We start from the raw sequence: 23,880 nt of genomic DNA on the forward strand, positions 1-23,880 counted from the left end.
AATATAGGGATGAAGAATATCTTCAATTACATCTCTACTGATGTGCAGAATTTCTCTATTCGTGGTAATTTAGTAATTTTTCTTTCTTCAGCAAATTAGTTATCACTTTGAAATTTTTGTTTTATTCTTTAGTACCTAGATGGAACAACAGATATCACACGAACTGTTCACTTTGGAAAGCCATCAGCACATGAGAAAGCCTGCTATACTGCGGTATTACTTTGCCCTTTAACATTGCTGCTTATAAACTGTGTTTACATATTGTATATTTGATAATTGTTCATTGATTGCAGGTTTTACATTTTTCACAATTCTATTATAATAATAACAATAATATTGCGGTTATGCTTGATTTCGTTTATACCCTACATTTCATTCTTTTATGGGTAATTTTTCACTTTAATACAGGGTAAACCAATTTGTTCTCTCTATATGTTGTTTACCTGATCAAAGCAATGGAGTTTTATTTATTCAAATTTCAGTTTAAACTTTGTTTCATTGTGGCTGAGCTTTTGGGTGACAAAAACATTGAACCTTCTTGCATGAATATCCTTAAGGTAGACATGGAGTAACCAATAATTATATATTGTTTCTCAGTTTTTTTTCTCTTGATACAATGTTTGAATATTTTAAAGTATTGAGACTTTAATGATATGCATGAAATTCATAAATGGAGACAAAAACTTGCTTGGAAGATGCAGAGCGGATGATTCCTTTCTCTCCTTTGTCCAGTTTTTGTATTACAGAGTTGGGGGTAGTTTTCAATTGAAATTGTTAGTCATTATAATATGAAGCTACAGTCCTCAATAAATGGTGTGGGGCTAATCACACAACTCAACTTTTTGACAAACATTTATTCAGTACATATTGAAGTGGAAGCATCAGTCATATTGAGCCTTAAAAGCAATTCGCACCTGTTAAACGTGTTGTTGATGTATCATTCTTGATTATATATGCTGTCCTTCATGTTGTTGTTTGGTAGGAGTCTCCTTTTGGTTCTGGATTACTTTTTTCTCAATTGATGTGTGAAACGAGCCTTTTTATCTCATTTTCACTCTCTTATGGCAAATCATGTTATCTGGATAATAAACCGTGAATGGTATTGAAACCATCTGCTGTGTTTTTTGTACTTTCTGGTTCAGGTTCTCAAGGGGCATATTGCTCTCGACTCTGCAGTTTTCCCTAATGGCACTACAGGTGAGATTAAAATGCTATTTATGTCATACATACACTAATTGTTTTGATGCTTGTTTACCATTATCCAGTTTAGATATCAGTTGCATTATGATAAAAGCTACAGTGCATACCAAATATAGAAAAAGAATATGCCACAATATAATATTTTGTAAAAAGAGTTTGTGCTAATACTTGTTGACTGGAAAGTTCCTGATTTTGACTTGAGCTTCCCTAATGTCCAATTCTTTTACCCAAATTTGGGTTTTGTAAGATACTGAAAGTCTTCTGCTTTATTAGAAGTATGTGTGTTTTTACACAATCGTTGAGTTAGTTATTTGTTTGATCAGGCCACAGCCTTGATGTCCTAGCAAGAGTACCTCTGTGGAAGAATGGTCTTGACTATCTCCATGGGACTGGCCATGGAATCGGGTCATACCTCAATGTCCATGAAGGTTTGACCTTACTCTTTATTTGTTTAAAATATTGATATCATGTTATATATGCTTTGCCTGTTTACAGATGCAAGAGTTGAAAATGAACTTGTGGAAAGATTTCAATAATGTTTTCATTTTATTGTCCGTTAATTTGCCCTCATCTTGTTTTTTTCCCCATGCAGGACCACACTTGATCAGCTTCAAGCCTCAAGCTCATAATGTTGCTCTGCAAGATTCAATGACAGTAACTGATGGTTGTTTATCTTTGAATTTTTTTTCTGCCATTATAGATTAATGTATTTGACACATTAAAAAATGGGTTTAGCTAAACATTATTTGATTCACAGTTTTCATCAGTTTTCTCTATAATTGCAAATTTCATATCATTTTTTCATCCCTTTGCTGCTCTGCCTTAATTAGATGTAGAAACAAGAAATATTTGGATTCCTTTCCACCATGCACTCAATTTTGTAGTCTCATCAGTATTCTTTTCAGAGCCATTTCTGGTCCTTTATCCTATATCCCAGTTACATTGCCGAGGTAACAAAACTGATAAGTGTCCTAAAAATAATAAACATTTTGTGCTCCCTTGAATTTCAGGGGTGGGGATGGCCATGGATAGGAGGATGTGTTTCCTTTATGGGGTTAAGTTCTAGGCATTCTCTAGGGGATGGCAGGAAATCCCTTTTAAGAAAAGGGATATTTTTATATATATAAAGAAATTTCATATCTTCATATTGTAACACTGAAAGAATTTATAATAGGATCTGTAGAAGCTTAATGTATCACATTAGACTTGGATTGAAATTTCCCTTGAGAATTGACAAACAAGTTAACAAAATCTAAATGCTTTCACTGTCAACTTGCACACATATCATATAAGAATTACAACAAAATGCTTGAAGGCTGCAAGTTTCAACTATAAAATGACAGAAACACAGAAGACATAGCTGTTCCTAATCAGCCAATACATCTGGTAGGTCTGTATCAAAATTGGGGCTCAAGTCTTGGTCACAGTCAGTATATAAGGGGCTGCTTCAGGCAATGGAACCCCAACCAATCTGTTCTATATGTTTTGAAAACAAATTTCATGATTGAAGAATAAGAATATAGTTATGGAATTTGTTATTCATTAATCTTATGGACATCCCTTTGGTAATTGTAGGGGACTTCATGGAAATGTATAGTGAGGACTGAAAAGGGTTAAGCAAGTTTGAATGGAAAAGAAATGAAAGAAAAATTTGAACCAAATTTAAAATGCGGATGTAAGAAAGAGAGCAAGGGTATTTGGTTTACTTGGTGTACCTTTCAAAAAGGCAGAAAATAGGTGTTTTTAAGGTTAGATAGTTTTCTTTTTGTTAATGTTATAATTCTGTCGTATAAATTATATTATATATATGAGATATATAATATATGACAAATATTATATATGGAATAATTAACTTATATTAAGAGTAATATATATATATATATCTTGTTATAAAACTATTACAATATATTGAAGATATATATTACTTGTGTTATAACTATAACTAATGTAAGTTAATATGTCAAAGGGACATGTCTCTTCAAGAGACATGCCTCTTTATTTCCTATGTATATTTGTTTGTATAGTAACTTGGAAAACACATAAAAATTCCACAAGTGCTATTACAAGTTACAAATCCTATTTCACTAACATGGTATCAGAGCAGGTTCCCTACCTGCCTGTGAGACTTGAGATTTAATGAAAATAAAGAGTTAGTACAAATGAATAAACTGTATTTGCAGACGATGTCATCGATCCTTAACCTCAGTTTGAGATGAAGTGGATGGAAAATAGGAAATTTCCTTATGTAGGGTATGGCATTGCAATTTTTTGTCTGAAGATAAGAAAGTAAATTCCTTTGGATCATGCGCAAACAATCCAATATTGGTGACTCTGGCTATTTATCAATAGCTTAAATATGTATTTGGTGGATGGTTTACGCTGAGGCATTCATTTATTCGTGCCTTACATAGACTTCATAGCTTGGGCTTCTATGTTCTACGTTTGCAGATCGACAATTGCTAAGAAGGGCTAAGTGAGAGTGCAATATTGGAGTTTGTGTGGCTTGGAATATGAACAAATTGAGAGATAGGGAAAGTTACTGCGTGGAAGTTCCTGTTATGGACTGTTCTAAGAAATTCAGATCTAAGGAATCCAAAGAACATGTGATTGGTCTACAAGATGTAGAGGATAGATGTGAAATCTCCATGACATTGGTAGTCTTATTATATAACTATTTAGAACGATCTAAATAATGAAGATGATGGCAACGATATCCTTGAGATTGTGATCAATAAAGTTCTTAGAGTTCTGCAACTGATGAATATTGATAGCCTTTTATAGTTGACTACGTGTGCAGATCTTGATTTGGTAACTTCAATCCCTTGAAGCGAGTGTAATGCAGAGATATGGCAGTAGATGGAGATTGTTGTGTGTTATAGTCACTAATACACAATCGATCAGAGGAATACACTATAAAGGCAAGGTACAATTGTTGACATTGGATGAAGTTGGACACGAAGGCTATTATGGGTGTCATGACTGAATCTTTTAGTTGAAATTGCTTATTCCATGAAATATAATACTGTTGCCAAGCATTGTAACAGAAGTGAGAACAACCAACGTAAAGGGCAACGAACAAGGACATAAGGATTAAATGGGATGCAATTTGTGATAAGGTTAGTCACTCTGCACTATACATGTACAAAACCACCAGCAGAAGAAGAGGACGCGGATGCCACTATACATGGAACATCAAGATATATGGAATTATAATCTACGGGATTAGAATCGTGAAGCTGCTAGACTGTAGGCTTGATTTAGATCACATATGCAATATGGTTTTTGATAATCTCAACCTCTATCCATGTCGATACTTCTAGTAACAGAATTGTCTCTGAATGTTCTTGTTGTGGATGACAGTATTGCAGATTGAAAGCTTATTGAGAAGCTTCACAAGAAGAGCTCTAAAATTCCTGGAAATGAGAGAAACAATACTATGCAAACCATTAAATCAAAGGTTGACATAGATAATCATCGACTGTAGTATGCCAAGAATGACTGGCTACGAATTGCTCAAGTATATAAAGCCTCTCCCTGGACACAGGAAACTCCACGGAGGCAGCAACTTCAATGTTACATCTAAATACATTGAATGGAAAGTGAAACTAAAATAAAATAAAAATAAACTCATCACTGAAGTAAGCTAAACATGGTTGAACATTATGTGACATACATTGAAGATTGATGGTAAAATAAATGCTTGGAGATTGAGTCAAATCATACTTTGCATTTGACGGTGATAAAGAAGGGACCACCTTATTGTATGTGATTGAACCGTACTAAATCAAGGAAAGAAAATAACATCCATACCACAACTGTGAAGGGACACAAGCATTATAATTACTCCACTACAGGGGATACCTCAACACCTTTAGGAGGAACGAGACTTGCCAACACGTATAGTGAAGGTTAACACAAAGGTACCAGGTGTTGGGGCCAACACATAATGAGATAAGTTAAGGAAAGTTATATCTAAAGCTTCCCTTGCATTATTGAAGTAAATAAAATATAATCTGAAGTTACATTTCTTGATAAGGAGCGTTGAAATTAAAATTAATGAGAAGACTTATGAAAATCTCATGTACACCATTATTAATTGAGACTTACGGTGAGTGTGTAAGATCTATATATAAAGAGATTTATGAGTGGTTTAAAAAGATGACGTGAAAATAAGTCCCACTTCTAAAGGGATTCATTATTTTGGCATTTTCCTTTAACTATAAGAGTCTAGGAACATTAAAAGATGCAATATCATATTAATTTATTGGGAGTGGTTATAAATTAAAGATGATGTGTATCACAACAAAACTTATTATCATTATTGACTTGGGAGAAAGCTCGAGTATTTTGATCACCTTCAGCATATATGCGATGGTTGTCTCTACCAATAACAATTATATTCTTTATTCAATGATGATAAAGCTAAAGGTTAAATGTCAAAGTGATCAAAGAGAATATAAATCCTTTGAGTGGAATATCATTCTCTTCTGAGTGCTAATCCATATATGAAGTAGAAATGAGTAAGTAAACAAAATAGTCATTGCTATCGGGTACATAAACAACATATTAAGCTCTTACATGACCAAAGGGTGAATGGATGATACACAAAGGCAATCAAACAATAGAGCATGTACAATGCGACACGTATGAGTGTGTCCCACCACTAAACAAGAGGAGCACATGGGCATGGGACACATTGCGAAAGCCATACCAATGTGGCTTGAGCTACAAGGAGATAGGTTGTGTGTCCAAATATAGGCAACTTTGTTGGCGTACCTATATGTTCAATAATATACCTATATGTTCAATAATATAAGAGTGGGAATCTAACATTGTAAGGGGGAATGATAACCAATGTTCTTTTCCCATTTGAACCATTCTTATATGAGAGCAAAAAAGATGTACTCAAATTGTTTGACAAATTCTTACATGGAGACATTTCCTGATTTGATGCATATGGACATTCATTGGAGCAACTTATTATTGCAGATAAGTACTTATTATCCTCGGATATTGCATTTATCTACTCTTTGTAGTCTCTCTCTTATTTTGTATTTCTATAATTACTATAAAGAGCTATTTGCCTTGATCTTTTCCTTTGTCTCTGAGGATGTTCTTGCAGGAAAAGAAGATTGGTACATTAGGCATGCTACCAAATATTGTGTAGACTCACTCTTATGATAATAGCTCCAAAGACGTTGTGATTTAGGATTCACGAATCATCAGATGATTAGGTTGGATAATATGAGTTTCTTGAAGCAAATATCCTTGATGATTGAAATTATGAGAGGGAGTCTGATAGTTCATTAGAGGCAACCTTGGAGAAAGAGAGGGAGCAAAAAATAAAAATGCTTCAATCAAACTTTTGATGATATTGGTTCAGAAGGAGTAGACCTTGTTGATGGATTCAACACTAGTCAGAAACTATAACAGCTAAAGGGCTATGATTCATGGGATAAAGTCTCATGTATGTAGGCTGGAAGGCCTTTATGCTATCAGGATACCCATTGAACTAGGGAAGCATGACATGACTTGCTTCCAAGAGGATAGAAGGATGATAACAGATTCAGAGGAAGTCTGATACTTCATCGGAGAGAACCTTGAGCTAAGAGGTCAGAAAAGTTGATATCAAACTAAGAGGGAGAAACCTTATTCTTTGATATGTTTTATGGTGAATGTTGTGACACCACCACATGACAATTTTCAAGGAGACTTCATGCGGACCTTTGATGTCATACATGTATGAGCATGTCCCCTGTGTACATCATGAAGAAGTGACGACTTCTAAATGATTATCACTTGTATTAGGAGAAGTTGTTGTAAAGTGATGTCCTTACAATAACTTGTAGCATGATTCATTTTTGTGAAATTGATTCATGTAAAGGCTTTATCTTATAAATCGACAACTAGGCGATTGATATCATTAATTTGATTATCTACAAGTTGCTTGTATAGATATATTTTCGGTACTTGATGTATATCTTGCCTTGATATTCTGATAGGCCATTACTACATTGAGTACTTGGTGGATATCATTTAGTTGATGTTCTGATAGGCCATTACTCAAGAGTATTTGGTGAATATCGTTTGATTGATATTCTAATAGGCCAATGCTCATGTTACCAAATATGATATCAAATAGTAATTGGCAAATATCATATGTTGATATTCTGATAGGCCAATACTTACATGATATCATATTCTAGAAATCTTTTGATCAAAGATTTCCTATATGTATTATTTTTAAAATATTACCTATGGTGTAATATCTATGTGTTTTATCCTTCTTCATTAAGAGGGAGTGTTAATGTTATAATTTTGTCGGATAAATTATATTATATATATGAGATATATAATATATGACAAATATTATATATGGAATAATTAACTTATATTAAGAATGATATATATATATATATATATATATATATATATATATATATATATATATATATCAGAGTAACGAGAATCGCGCTGAAATCGCGTGAATCGTCGATTCAGCGATCAGATTCATGCACCCTGATTTTTTTGGAGTCGGAAATCGTGATCGGTGATTTCATCGGGTGAATCGCCTGAATCGCATGTATCGGCGATTCACTCAAAAAATCGCCTGAATCGCCATTAGAAATCGCCAAAAATCGGCTGGCAACAGCATGCATGTTTAGTTGGAAATAATAAAAAAATCACTTATGTTTTTTGCTTTCTTTTTTACCTTTCTTCTTTGTTATAACCCTAAAGGGCCTTCTAATTGTTAAGCATGACTAGAAGAGAGGAGAAGAGAAAAGAAGAACCATAGGTTATTAAAAAAAAAAAAAAAAAAAAAAACGACGACAAATAAAAAATGTTTAGAATGCATAACGGATGATGCCCAAGGGAAGGGAAAGACATAATCAGGTAGTAAAACATCAGCGGTTCCCAAAAAGAGTGTGGGATCAGAAGAAAATCACAAAAACACTGTGTTCCATATAGTTTTGTGTGGGTTTCAGAGTGCAAATTTGGTTTTGGCAACGGGAGCGTTGCCCCTCGACCCCGCCCTGTATCGCGACAAGGAGCGCGCCTGGGGCGCTGCCCCAGGACTCCGCGAGGGCGTTGCCCCTCGACCCCACTGGGGGCGTTGACCCCTAGACCCCCAGTCACTATGGTTATCAATCGTGGGAAGTCTCACCAGTTGATGAGACCTAAAGCTGTTGTAGGCATGGAGTGTCTGTGGTGGAGAGAACAATAGAGCAAGCCTTTCGAGAGGGGTGATATGCTTTTAAGCACTTGGAGTAGGTGTTGGATGTGAAGCTTTCTTATAAAAACTCTTTACCCCATGTGGTAAACACAAACTTCCATGTTTATATATGTTAAGTTTCAACTTCTATTTGATGATGTTATAGTGTGTTTAAGTTATATTCAATAAAGGGTGCATGAAATAAGTCTTAAATTGTTAAAATCTCTACATTTAAAGGATTTTTTCAAATTTGCCGATTCATCGCCGATTCACCGGCGATTCACCCCCGATTCACGATTCGATTCGGCCGTGCCGATTCTGATACGATTCCGATTCTCGTTACTTTGATATATATATATATCTTGTTATAAAACTATTACAATATATTGAAGATATATATTACTTGTGTTATAACTATAACTAATGTAAGTTAATATGTCAAAGGGACATGTCTCTTCAAGAGACATACCTCTTTATTTCCTATGTATATTTGTTTGTATAGTAACTTGGAAAACACATAAAAATTCCACAAGTGCTATTACAAGTTACAAATCCTATTTCACTAACACTTTTGAACAGGTTATTGTCTTTTGTTTCCCTCCTTGTTAATAACAATAAGATTAAAGTGGTCCTTGAAACTCTCTGGTCATCATCCTATTCAGATGGAATTTCACCTGTGTAGTCCTTGTAATCTTTTTTCATAAAAGGGTTATAGAAGTTTAATGTGTCCCATTTTAAAAGGTCCTTACAATAATTGTTCACATCCCGTTTTTAAAGTTTAGTTGATTCTCTAAATGCTCAAATATTTGTAGATCGAATAAATCCATGTTTGTTGGTCCATCTATTTACAAAAATACAATAATAGATGGCTTTTTATTGGAACTTAAACTATTATGTGCTAGGCCATAGGGGATGAATAGGTAGCTTTAAGACAGTTGGGTAATGACTAAATGGTTCCTGACTGTCCCAGGGATGGCTAGCTATCCCTTGATTTTTTGTGCACATTCGTGGACATTTTGGAGCCATCTCCTGAATTTAATATGTAATGGGGATTGGTAGGCCTCTTTGCATCCCCGAAACGTCCCCCATAGGAAATAGGGATATCAAGGCAGGGGGTATGTTCTTAGCGAGCACCAGTGAATTTCTATCCAAGATAGTTTTAATCATTAATCATAGTTACATCGACTTAGTGAAGAGTGCATAACACAATTTTTTAGTCCTTAAAAATTCTAAATTCCATATTTACAATTTATCGAACCTTTGCCAAGCTTATGCACCCTTTAATAAAAAAATTTAAAGAAAATAAATTAATTAAATTGAAGCTAGTTTGAATACACAAGTATACAATGCTTTGCGAGTCCTATGAGGTCTAGGTTGGTTCCTCATTGGTGAACTGTGATACATCCACGTTATCAACCTATTTACTATTGATGTCAACATTTAGGGGGTTTCCTTGTGCTCAACCCTCCTTTCTCATGGTCGCACATTGCAAGATAAGTTTGAGGATAAATTCATATTTAATAAACATAGAGAGAGAGAGAGGCTTTCCAATCGGTATCAATGAGCGAGAGAGTTAGTTAGGCTTTCCAACCGATATCAATAAGGCCCTGTTTGGTTGCAGGAATGGGGCAGGAATAGGAAAACTTAAATACCCACATTTGCAAATTTGACGTTTGTTTGCAAAATACAAAATTGGAATTAGAATTCACCTATCCTAATTTTACCCCAAAATGAGCATAGTGGAATTCCTTAAAAAAGATGGAATAAGAATAGCTTATTCTTATTCCAGTTTTTAATAAACCCAATTTGATGGGTTGTCGCATTCGTGACTTTGTCGTTTGATTGTATTTTGTCACTCAAATGCATTTTTGGACTATTTTCTCTGTTCATCATAAGATATAACGTAGGTCAACATTATTTAACATTTAATATGTATTTTATTTTAATGACAAAAAAAACAACTATCAAATTTGATATCTTTTCTAAACTTTTATAAAATTATCTTTACAAATAAATCTTGGGTTTAGTCTTATAATTAAAACTATGTTGAAATTAAATATCATATTAATGATCTCGACTTATTTGTATTTTTTTACTTTAATATATTTAAAAATAAAATGATTTTAGTTTTAATCTTATACTCATTAAAATTATTTGATTTAACTTAGAATTAAATTAATAATATACTATATAATATGTCCTTTGAATTTCAATGAATTTCAAAAGTTGTGGTATATGTTTCACTTATAAAGTCAATTTACAAAAAATAAAAAAAGACTAATTAAAATAATTTAGCTTTTAAAAAAATTAATAAAAAAATTCAGTTTTTATAAATAAAAAATGTTGTTTATTAAAAATATTACCAAACTAAAAATAATAATTTAATTATTAAAATTTCAAAACAAAACTTATTCCAATTCCTATTTCAATTGTTGCAACCAAACAGGTCCAAATGATATTCCAGAACTTATTTTAAGAATGAACGAATTCCAGAAGACAGCTTATTCCAGCATAGATGAATGCCGCATTGGGCAATTCTTGCAGCCAAACGGGGCCTAAGGGAGCAGTAGATAGATTAGGAGAGCCCATATAATTCCCCCTAGCCCCTTTGGTATATAAAAAATGGGCTATACTGAGGCTACCCTTAGAATTGTAGGGCTCCCGCAATATAGAATCAATAGGGTCCGCCCTCGTATTCTTTCTTGAGTTAGCCCTCGCTACGTAGTTAGGTCCAGGTTGAAGTCCAACTTCCTTTCTTTGGTGCTCGATCCATCCCTGGCCTTATCTTCTTGTTCTCAATCCTTCCTTCCATCTAGCCCACAAGTTTAGCCTAATCAACTAATTTGGATTGACCCCCTCCTTATTTTAGCCCTAAGGGGAATTGTTAACTTGTTAGGGCAGAGTAGGAAGGGTAATGGAAGGAGCAGCCCTTAAAATAGTAGGGTGGCACTTCCGGATGGATGGAGAAACAACTAAGAACTTTTCAACTAGCTAATAGCTAATAGCTAATAAACTAGGGACAGACACGAGCACTACATTCAATAGCCAAACGCGAGCACTACTACTAGATAAGTTCTCGACAAAACAGAAAGAAACATTGACTCAACCACTAAGTACTTTCTTGCCTTCCATCCTATCTAGAGCAACTATCGAGTAATCCACTGCCGGGTAGTCCTTGTAGGGCCGGTCCAACCTTTCGAAAGACTTCACCAGGCGAGGGTGGAGGACAGTACTTGGATCTATAGATGGAGCTCTATAGCCAAGGGAGCCTCGTCCTCACCATCTGTTACGTATTTAGGCTGATTGAACCTTCCTTAATTACCTCCAACTTGAATAATCTAATAGTAGGGCAGTTGCCCATTAAAATAGTAGGGCTATAGATGGGAATGGAATTCTTAGCAACGATTGATGTTATACACTTCCTTTCGGCATCGACTAGCAACTTCCTCTTTCCCCTTCTCAGCGGGGTCTTGCCTTCCAATTAGACTAATGTTAGCACCTCCCTCAGTCTACTAATCGACCTCAAAATTATAGGGTGAGCTTGAGCTTTCCCGTGCTATTATAAGGGTGGGCTCTGGTCCCTCAGCAAGGGTCCTTACCATTCTATAGGCACTGATGGCCGGTGCAATGGGGCAAATGCAGGGGCCCTACTATTCAAAGCGAGGGCTAAACTCATTGGAGCAAGACATCCTTGTTTCTCATGCCCATAGAATAGTAGGGGTCGGAAACTATCTCTTCCAACCTATCTCGCCACTCCTCCCATCCTTCCTATAGGCTCATTCCCCCGCAACTCTTACCTCCTTTATGAATTGGTTGTCCATCCCTCTTATATTATTGTTCATCCCTCCATTAGCTTAAGCTTAATCCATCCGAACCCCTAGCCCTCCTTTAATTAATTGTCCTCAACGACATCAGGGAGAACTAATCTGATCAGGGACCTCAACTAATCAAAAGCATAGTTTACCTTTCTCGATATTCTTCTGGCCCTTAGATAGAATAATAGGGGACTACCAGATATCGGTGCAGAGGTCCAAGCCCGGTTGATGAATAGATGGGCCTATCTCATCTTCAGAGTGGGTGTGTTGTAACTTAACTCACCCTATAACTATATGGTAGGATCGATGCATGCAGAGGCTCCTATAACTATATGGTCGGACCGATGCATGCAAAGGCCCCTATAACTATATGGGCTAGATGCCCTTGAGGACTAAGCAGAGAGGGGGGTGAGAAGGAAACTGTTCAATCTATCCATACATCCAGAGCAAGAAAGAAAAGAAAAGTATGTGCTCGGAGGACCTAAGGGCCTTCATGCCCTACCCATTGTTTCTATAGGCTATAGGGTGTGGACCCCGCCTAGATGACAAACAATAATAGAATAATAGGGGCTGCTGGAGCCTGCTGCTAGTGCAAAAGCATGTTACGTGTAGACTTTGGCAGACAACTATAGATCCCGATCTTGAACTTATTCGATTAGCTACTTAGAAGGGGTCGCTACGCTCTGTTCCTAAGGGGATGCACCTAACAACCCTCCCTAATCTCTTTTAGTGGACGTGTGAAATCTAAAGCTGAAAAATGCGCAAAATGAGTATAGAATCTTTAAAATGACCTCCCATAATTCTTCCCCCACCCGCCTCGGTGGGGAACTCTATATCGAGGGCACCACCATCAGTAGACCCCACAACTACCAACGCAGAGACATTGTAGAGATTGAGATTGAAGGCCCGCAATGAGAAAGGAAGGGGAGTGAGGGACAAAACATCGGGGGAAAGAAGCATCCTTTAAGAAACAGAAAAGAGCGAACATCCTTAAGTGATAGAAGAGAGCGAGCATCCTTTAAGTAAGTGAGCAACAAAAGAGAGCGAGCATCCTTTATGTAAGTGAGCAACAGAAGAGAGCAAGCATCCTTTCCCATTTGCCCATGATAAATAGTAGGGTCCCAGAACCAACAGAGAAAGCAACAGCTCCGAGTAGGTAGATCAATGTATTTCGTGGTGGGGATTCGATCCCACTTTTCTTTAGATTCGTAACAAGGAAAACCATTAGACTAGTAACAACGAAAACCAATGGTTTAGAGAGAGAGAGAGAGAGAGAGAGAGAGAGAGAGAGAGAGAGAGCCTTCTAAGAATTAAAAACCAATAAGGATTTCAAACAACCATGAAGAATTGCCAAACCAAAGGGTAACCAACAAGGCTAGTTTGAACATTGGGCCGACTTGGAGTGATCCTAGAAGAGGATAGCAATAATTGATGGGGGACACAGTCTTGGACATCACGAATTTGGAAGGAGAGGTGCCAAACAACCGCTTGGTCTTGCACATTGAATGAATCCATGTGAAGAAGGAAGTAATAAGATGACAAGGTGAAGGTGTCATGGGGTGATGATTTTCGAGTGTGTGATACCAAAGCCTAAGGGCCTCCTGAATATACAGGGTAAGGAACCCCTAGTCCACATATCTAAAGAAAGTGGAGAGTGATCGAGTCTCCCTAAAGAGGCAATAGAACCTCCTTTTGATCTCATAGTAAAGAGGACAACGAAAAATGAAATGCTTGAGCTTTACCTCCCACATATTGCAAAGATTACAAATTTTGTGCTCTCTGTTCACAAAGTAATTAGTCTCTTAACGAAGCTTATGCGAACCCACCCCAAAGGAGCTAAGACGGTTCCTGAGGGAATGAGCCTAGTGGAGGGAAAGGTAGGAAGGACAGACAATAAGTCCATCCTTCAACTGCAATAAGTGCTTTGTATAGAACGCCATCTTAGGGCGAAGTCCCACACAAGAGTCAACCCAAATATTGCAAATGAACTGCTTCTAAATATTGTCTCTAATGTGCCTATTTAGCTCCTGATAGGAGGAAGATGGGGGGGTTGCAGTAAGCGACTATTAGAAGGGGGGGAGGTAATCCATGTCAATCCTAATGGAGCCTAGAACAACATAAGTCTTAGCATACCAAGAACTAGCCCAACTAGAGGGAAAAGCAGAAATATAATTTGAAGAGCAATAGACTAGGTATGGGTATCGATAATGACCCTTTGAAGAATCCATAAAGCCCTGAAGGCGGTGGAGGTACCAAACTAGATCGAAGATGACATCAAGCATGAATGGACGAGCCCCAAATTTTGCAAGAATAATGTTGTGTAAATGAATTGCTGTTTACTGCCTATGGTAAATTGGTTTAATATATGCTACAGTACTGATAAGAAAGTATAACATAGAATCAACTGCAAATGTTTCTGGAAACCACATGTATATTCCATTAATGCCTTCAAGTACATCACATGATAATACATGACAAGATCATAAACAAAGTGAGATGCCTTTCTTTTTTATGACAAAGCATGCATATACTACCCGAAGGATTGCAACTCAACCGTCACATCATAACAGATTTCCCTTTGGTTACTAACAACTTCCTAACAACATGTTTAACTATTCTTGATAGATAATGCAATTTATTAGACAACATCATCCCTCCAAAAAAGAAAATCGTCTCTTGACAAGGTACAACAAAATGGAGACAATGCTTTTGACTATATAGACATCACAAAAGAAAAACTGAGTAAGGGGGCTGAGGGTGTGCCTTTGATGGTGCTAGCCATGATGCTGCCGAAGGAGTCACTTGGGTCTACAACTCATACACGTGTTGGGTCCTTAACTTTCAAATCCTTTTCTACCCACGCTTGCACTTCCAATGCCATCTTCAACATCATGGCAATATCTACTAGCTAGGCCTCCTTCAACTCAAACTCCTTGTTTGCCTGAGTCATTTGAGTCTTTACCGGGCACTTTCCTTCTTTGCCTCCTCGAGATGAGCCACGAACTCCGCTTTCTCTTTCTTCCAAGCTGACTGTTGGCTACCCAAGTCCCCCTCTAGTGCTAGTAATCGAGTAGCTGTCTCCTCCAGAGCCCGTTCTGTTGCTACCCGATTTGCCTCATTTTGTCTCCGAGCATACCATAACATACCATTAACTGCCCTATGCCTTCAACTTCTATGGCAGCTCGCTTACTGCTGCTATGCTCTAATAGCTCTGTCTACAACCTCTATTCTTCTTCCTTTTTCTAGTCACACTTCTTCCAATCACGATGCCAAAACTTGTTTTCTTTCTTTCCTTAAGTATATAAAAAATCATGAAAACCCTAAACCTTGATCCAACACTCACAATACCATCGTTTCATTCTTTCATGTAGAAACTTATCGAACAATCTTCTTTGCCTTAACCTAATGCCGACTTTGACTTTTCTCGCTACTTTGATAAGATATTCACTATTTCGATAAGTCCTCAAGTCTCCGATAGGCAATACCATCACTGATACTACTTCCATTGTTTATTCCAATTGTTACCCAATAAGTTTCCTCTTACTATTCTTTCTTCGTGGCCTTCTCATCTTCCTTGTATAATATACTTTCTAAAGGTATGGTATCAAGTTAAAATAGTATGCCAAACATTTTGACATGAATGACAAATAGTATAACTGATGAACATGCAATTTATAGGTTGCTTTCTTCATCAACAACTTGTAGATCAATTAAGCCAACATACCTCCCCTTCTCTAAATTCCTTGTATTTCGAAGGGAATGTAGGCTTTTCTTCCCTCTCATCCATTTGCAACATGTTGCAGTGGAATAGTTCATAATCTTCCATTTGCGAATGGAAGAGTCCATTTAGTGAGTCCAAATCATCGTCAGAACATCCCTCTATTTCCAAAACTCCCTCTTCAATTGGTTTCATTGTCACTTCCCTTGATCAATTTCTTCCTCTTCTTCCGAATTTGAAGATGCCAAGTCCTCGCTCACCATTTGTCTGCGTAGGTTGATTGTAAACTTCAAACGCCCTCTCTCCATTGAGAGAGTATTCCTCTTCTAGTGGTAGTTTACCTTCTCTTGTACTAATCGACCCCTTCCTAGGATATCATCATACCCTTTTCTTTTTAATGGTATCACCACGAAATCCAAAACACATGGTTGTGTTTTTCAATCATTACTCGCTGTGCTGATCGACACCTATGAATTAGAACTTTGGCAGCCACAACATAGGTCTCCCTAATCTCCTCCATGTTTCCTTTGGTAGTACATCGACACCAGAGCCTCTATCCACAATAATGTTTGTTAAGTTGGTTCCCAAAATGCCCATCTCTACCACTGCAAAGTGCCTTCTAGTGTTTACCCTGAGTGACAGGGATCTTTTGCAATCCCAAGAGGATTCTCCTTCTTGAGAGAGTTTTTTCCGTAGAAGCTCAGCCCGATACAATAACCTCGACCATTTCGGAGGCCATGGCCGTAGTTGGGATAGAGTCGTCACCGACGATAGCCGTACCAGAGAAAGCAATGGAGTTACCAGAGGGAGCGATGGAGGTATTTGTATAGGCAGAACATGAAGTGATGGAAGTACCTACATAGGCAGAACAAGAGGAAGTAATGAAGGTACCTATGCAGGTAGAAACAAATGAGGGTTTGAGAACACCCGGTGTGCACTTAGATGTATTGGGCTCAGACACAGTGGTCACAATAGACACAACATTGTTAGCAATGTTAGTAGTAGAGGAGCCAAGCAGGGTACGCAAATCTCAGAAATTGAGCACACTTGAGTATGAGGTTTAACTGCAACCAACACCACGACTGTCATGCATTCTTTCACCTATGAGAGAAGTAGTCCCAGAAGGAGACCCTACTGGTACACAGACACAGGTGGAGAGTGGTCCAATGTATATCGATGAGATACCACATCCCTTGACAGATAGCACTGCGGAACGGATGATAGAAGCAGTGAAGACAACTATGGGTACCCAACAGCCTATAGTGGGGCCAGAGACATTGATGGGAGAGGATGTTGAGATATTTCTGGCTGACGTGGTGACTTAGGCTCGCCAAGTGCTGATCTCTGCATAGAAACATGCTTTGGATTCAGTAGTACAGGAGTTGGAGCATGTCATATCCTTCATGAGAGTAGGGTGCTCAGTTGCCTTTTCAGTTTGCTTTGAGGAATGCGGGTGGCCTAGAGTAGAGACTTTGGAGATGTGCCAGGAACTCGGGTGGCCTAATGTAATTGTTAGTTTGCGTCATAGTTTGAGTTTTGATGTATAAGTTGTCTCTATTTTGTCGTCCGAAGAGGACTTTACTTTTTGGGGGGGATGATGTTGTTGGTAAAAACTATATTGTAGCCGACAGGTTGAGTTGGTATCCGAAAGGTCGTGTGATGATTGAGTCACCCCTTTGGAAAGTATATGTACATCATTCGAATGGATTTATGGATCATCATTGTAATTGGAATTGCATATGTGCTTTTATGAATAAAGTATTTGTTTTGTGTTACATATTAATCTATTAATGCGATAAGTATCCGTTTACCCTGTACGGTAGACATGGGTTCCCTTTTCCTTTCTCCCAGCTGACAACTTTGGGCATGGTGTGACATTTAGTAGAGTTGTTCTCAACTGTGGCATAGCAATGAGGAGGTCTTTCAACTTCATGGGGATTTCAGTTTGTAAAACCTACCGTATGATATTTTGTTCTGCTTGACCCTTCAGTGAGGTGTTGACGGTGTCGTTTGTCTCCCTTCATTCCGCTATCATTTCTTTTTCAATGTTCGCCTTTGCTTCCTGTATTCTTCTTTCCCTAATTTCGGGGTTTGGGTATGCAACTTCTTTGAGAGAGTTTTCATCTTTCTCGTGGGTTCCCTTCGTCTTTGACCCTCTTGATGCCTTCGGGGATGGTGTCACATTTACTAGAGTTCTCAATTGTGGCATAACGAGGAGGTCTTTGCAGTTGATGGGGATTTCGATTTGTAATACCTATTGTATGATATTTTGCTTTGCTTGACCCCTCAGCGAGGTGCTAGCAGTGTCATTTGTCACCCTTCATTTTGCTATCATTTCTTTGTCAATGTTCGCCTTTGCTTCTTGTATTCTTCTTTTCTCAGTTTCGGGGTTTAGGAATGTAGCCCTTCTTTTGAGAAAGTTTTCACCTTTACTGTGGATTCCCTTTGCCTCTATAACCTAACGCCTTCGAGGATGGTGTCACATTTGGTAGAGTTGTTCTCAACTGTGGCATAGCAACGAGGTCTTTCAACTTGATGGGGATTTTAGTTTGTAACACCCATCATATGATATTTTGTTCCGCTAGACCCTTCAACGTGGTGTTGGCGGTGTCATTTGTCTCCCTTCATTCTGTTATCATTTCTTTTTCAATGTCCGCCTTTGCTTCCCATATTCTTCTTTTCTCAATTTTGGGGTTTGGGTATGCAACCTTCTTTGCCTGTGCTCAAGTGACAACAAGAACCTCCTCAACGTTACCTTCAACGTTCAAGAGGCTTACTGTCAGCTTCAGACACTTCATGTCGTCGTAGTCATCGGGACCACACCCTCTGCATAGAAATTGCGGTACTTCTCCTCGTGTGTAGGCTCTTGCAAAATGACCGCATTGGTTACAGGTATGACACAATATCATTGGGCGCACGCTTGCGTCACATTGGATATAGCTATGACTCTTGATATTGTTATTATTTCCACTGCTTCCTCCACATCGTTTATTCCTATAACTGCTAGACAATGGTGTTTGTATTTGTCACTCACGTTGCTGAGGTAGATGCTTCGCATGTCATTAAGATTCTTGAGGTCCTCTTGTTTTCATGTTGTACAGATATTCCTTAGTGGAATGTTCGACAATATGACATATGTCACAAAATTGCTCCTTTGGGCACAAACCCTTCGTATTACCTTCTTCCTTGTAGTTCGTACACCATAAGTCCTCTTTGTCACTTCGGGTGGTGTCGCTTTTCATGGTTTTGAACTATATCATCATACAGAGCATATCATTTTGGAAAGCTGGAATTTTCTTGCTTGACTCTTCATTGTTACTCTCTTGTGAAGAAGTGTCATCATTGTATAATGATTTGCTCTTTTTTTTGTTGTATTGCTCTCACTATTTAGATCCATTGCTCGATTATAAGCATCATCGTACGATGCCAGAGGCACTATCTTCATTTTTCTATGAAGAGAAGGCTACAACCTTTCAATAAACCAATGCTTCAATCCGTCGACTAGTGGACTTTCCATCTTTCCCACCAATTCTTTCAGTTGGCGTCTATACCTTCGAATGGTTTCATCTTTAGCTTGTTTTGTGTTATAGATTTCCACCACAATTTCATTGTCATCTTTGAGTAGTTGGAACTCTATTTGAACTTCTTTCTTTAGGTTTGCCCATGTGGCCCACCTTTGTTTTGTCAAGACGGAGAACCAGTCAGTGACAACTCCCGTCAATGTTGTTGGGAATTGCTTTACCTAGTCATACTAATTTGTCATTTGGCTATCCAGATCATCTCGCACATTTTGCAGTGTTGCACGGGATCTTCTTTCTCGTCACTCGTGGATTTGGGTAATTTTTGCTTTTGCTCCACCATGGTGGTTAGTGAAGGTATTGGGTGTGTCACATTTGTAGGCTGTTGCATTCATAGGTTGTATCGGTATCCTTGAGCTTGGTGTCCCGTTACTCAAAGTCTTTTGTACTCCTTCAATTGGGGTCTCCAAACCATGAGGAGTGTCTAAGCCTAGTAGGCTGCTTTGATCCTTGAGCCCCTCAGTCACTTCAACACTTGTGGGGGCACTAGTATCCTCTACTTCTCTACCCTCGGTTTCTTTTCTTTCCCCCCTTCGGGCCTCTCTTATGTCTGTTCGTGGAGTTAAGGTTATATTTTTAAGTAAACTTCTAGTTTCTTCAATGAAATTCTCACTATTCCGTTCAACACTACTTACGACCTCAACTTCAAACTCTTCTGATCGACCTATGGCAATCCTCTAAAACTTTGCCTTCTTTCGACTTGTTGTATTAGTATGACTCTCCAAGTAGCCTCCCACTCTATTTCTTTTTTCGTATTCCTATTCTTATTCAATTGGTTTGGCATAAATGTTTCACTTATTCATCCACAATAAATTAACAACACATGATAAAATTGTAAAGAACACTTTTGTTTGTATAATATTCTGTCTATAATTCGTCTCTATTCATGACATTGTGATCATAACCAAAGTGAGATGCCTTTCTCGTTTATGACAAATTATACATATACTACCTGAAGGGTTGTGACTCGACCGTCACATCATAACAGATTGCCCTTCAGTTATCACTAACTTCCTAATAACATATTTAACTATTCCCAAGAGATAATACAATTTTATGGACAGCAATTGCTTGCATCTGATGACGCGACAAAGGAGAACCTAAATCCTCTTGCCAAAAGCCCAATCAGTGTCCTGTAAAGAACCCCACACAATCTAACCATAGAGGAGAGTAGGCCTAATAAGTGTATCCATGAGTATCATCTTGGATAGTGTCTTGAAAAATGGTGCTTGCAGCCCTGTCGCTTGAGGAGAGCTAACGAACCATAACCCTTGTTGATCCATGGCTAAAGGGTAGGTCTCAAAGTAAAGTGGGGCCTAGGAAACTTGACTCCCCGATATGTGTAAGAGGAGGAAGTTTCCAACTCCAAACCTCTGATGAAGAAATGAAGAAAAGAAGTCCTAAGAGCATTGAACAATGAGGGCCATTACCTTGGTATTCCCCAAACTAACTGTGAAGTGTCGTAACTCGCAAAAGGATGCAAGTCAAGTTGTGTGAAATTTCTAAAACAAAAGATTGCATTCCAATGAAGAAAATGGATATAGTTTAGGTAGAAAAACTATAGAACAAAGTATATTCATAATTTCTAAGTTGCAATATTTAGGAAAGTGGACCTGTTCTTATATCAAAATCATTTGTAGACACTATTTTTAAAGCCAAATTGTGTAGATTGAAATGCTAGGTGAATTTTGAGGGTTTCACAAAATGTTGACTCAATATTGTATTTTAAGAGATTAATATTTGTTTAATATTTTGTGCTTCATAAAGTTCGTGAGAATATTAGACCAGAATTCTACTCCAAAGATTTTGATAGGTGGTCATATGCTAATCTGATTCTTCTGGGAAATCTTTTGCTTGATGGTTATGGGGAAAAAAATTAGCTCATATCATACGTGAAAAGACCTTGATAATTAGTTTTATGTTATGTATCTTGATTTGTAGTGGGATGCCATATTATAGTTGCAATCAATGTTACAAGATTTGCTAGAATTGCCTAGACTTTGTCAGTTCATCAATGAGTAGCCCCAAGACTCACTATAGGAGAGTCACTAGGCTTGTTGATTCTAGGCGATTTTAACAAGATAGACTCCCCATTCTAGTTTTAAAAAAAAATATATATAAACCTTTAATACTTATTTGGTTTAAGACATGCCCATTTGGAATTTACAAAAAAGTATGAAAGTGGTGTGTGTCATGAAGGTCTGTTTGGAATCTGGATTTGAGGGCTTTCATTTGGGCTTGGTGGTAGGTGATCCACCCTTGGAACTCATAAGAGGTGTTGGCCCTAATCTCCTGATCTCCTGATACCACTGGGTGTGCTGCCCACTGAACATTTTAAGGAGTGTTGCCCCTCAACCTTGTTGGGGTGTTGCCCACAAGTGCCCATCAAAAATAAGTCTAAGCAAATAATAGACAATTGGTAAATCATGATCATAACCAAATACACATCACCTATCATAAACGTCAGCATCGTCATAGTCAAAGCCACAATTAACAATTATCTTGTTTCATCTGTTGCAGTCAACAACTTGTTTGCAAGAATCGCCATAGGCAAAGTTGGCATGCTACAATCTATGTATAGTTAAATACACGATAAGTCATAGCTGGGAAGAAAAGCCATTTTCATAATGCAAAAATGTATCAAATATGCCTAGCATATACAACTCAATGAACAATCCTCTCTTAATATCTTAGCCAAGGTCAAACTACAACATAACCATTTATTTTTTAACTTGACCATTCCATCGTCTTGAAGGCTTTAACAAATCCATTTCAATAGAAATCCTTGAATATATACACCAGCCACTAAGACACAAGACACGCACAAATGTCATGGCTATATTCTTCATCCAGGAACTATCTCTCACCCCAGCATGCAACTTTCCGTGATATTGAGATGAATAATCCTCTCTTAGTATCATAGCTAAGGTCAAATTGGAACATAATTTTTCTTTTCACTTAACTGTTCTCCTTTGCTGATGAGCTTGACAATAAAATATGTAGTCTTGAAGGCTTTAAGAAACCTTAATAAATTAATCCTCACTTGAATATACACACTAGTCACTAAGACACAAGCAAAAATCATGGTTATGCCATTATCAAGGAACAATAGTAGTACTGCCATAATCTTGGAATGAGTAATGCATGTTCTTCTAAGCCATTGACTTACATATTTAGTTATGATATTTGTTTTGATGCCATGGATTTCATATTCGGTGAGTGTTGCATATGTTTGCCGATATTTATATTTGTAAATGTGTTATTTTACTTCAGCTAAAATTTCTGTTTAAACCAAGGTTAAACAAGGATACATCCTTTGTCCCCAAATCACTGGTCCTCGTTCCCTCCTTTTTGGTACAGCCGGACATAAAGGAAATGTTTCCCCTTGATACCCAATTGCAAAAAATGTCAGAAATGCCTGGAAAATGTCCCATAGCCGTCATTAGCTGTCTCCTGTGCTATATTTGTCTGGAATGAGTTTACTGCCCCATTCCTTGTACTTGTTGATATCAATATTCAGAGATATTACAGGAACATCCTCTTTTCAGCTAAGAGACCTGTAGATTCGTTTCAACAGTCCTAGAAGTTTGAAAAGTTTAAAGCAGTACCAGATTGAGATTCAAATCTTTTACTATTGACAGGCAACAGCTCTGAGTTTGATTTCAGCTGTCTATAAACTATTCCTTCATTCATATAGTCTGCAGTTGTATTTCTAGGCTGAAATCAGCATTATCTACTATTTTCCTGGGCCTCCTATTGCTCAGTCCAGGATTGTCTACTTCTATTGCATATCACAGGCCATCCCAGGCCAGTCTATAGTACGTATGATTTGATATGGATATAAAGACTAATATAATCTTACTGGGATTTGGTTGTAATAAATTCGTACTTGTTGCTACCATTTCAATAAATCACTACTGAACAGCAGGCATTATGTTTTTGGAAATGAAGATTAACCATAATATCACCCAGCCCCACACACGCCGGACCATGATTGCTCATATCATACTAGGTAGGAAAGAGTATACGGATTCATTTCCCACCCCTGGGGCGGTTGGTACCAATGCCGAGTCGTCCATCCATATGTCTCTTAGCCCCCCATCCCCCGACTATTGTTGGTGTTTAGAGTAGGGTCCTCCCATAATTTTGAGCAATCTGGTTCAGTATTTCATTTATACATTTGCAATTTAAATTCTTAGTGCTATTTCTTGGAAATGTTTGATATTTGTAAAAATTAGAAATATCATAGAGCACTTTGAGAGGGTAACCTCCAATTATCAGATTATAATTTATTAATGAGCTGCTTTTGTGATGTATTTATGTAGTCTTGTCATTATCAATTATTAACGTATCTCT

General features: G+C 37.5%; 1 protein-coding gene across 1 annotated transcript in view; it reads left to right on the forward strand.

Annotated features, from left to right (window-relative positions):
• APP1 (aminopeptidase P1) overlaps nt 1-23,880 on the forward strand; it is a 200,027-nt gene that overhangs the window by 136,319 nt on the left and 39,828 nt on the right. Inside the window, exons 11-14 of the mRNA XM_089818888.1 lie at nt 133-213; nt 1,143-1,197; nt 1,524-1,628; nt 1,793-1,864. Of these exons, the coding sequence (XP_089675014.1) occupies nt 133-213; nt 1,143-1,197; nt 1,524-1,628; nt 1,793-1,864 (313 nt within the window). The remainder of the gene's footprint in view (nt 1-132; nt 214-1,142; nt 1,198-1,523; nt 1,629-1,792; nt 1,865-23,880) is intronic.

Source organism: Cupressus sempervirens, chromosome 3 (genome assembly GCF_028749045.1).
Source record: "Cupressus sempervirens isolate cs-2001-9-10 chromosome 3, ASM2874904v1, whole genome shotgun sequence".
Taxonomy (NCBI): domain Eukaryota; kingdom Viridiplantae; phylum Streptophyta; class Pinopsida; order Cupressales; family Cupressaceae; genus Cupressus; species Cupressus sempervirens.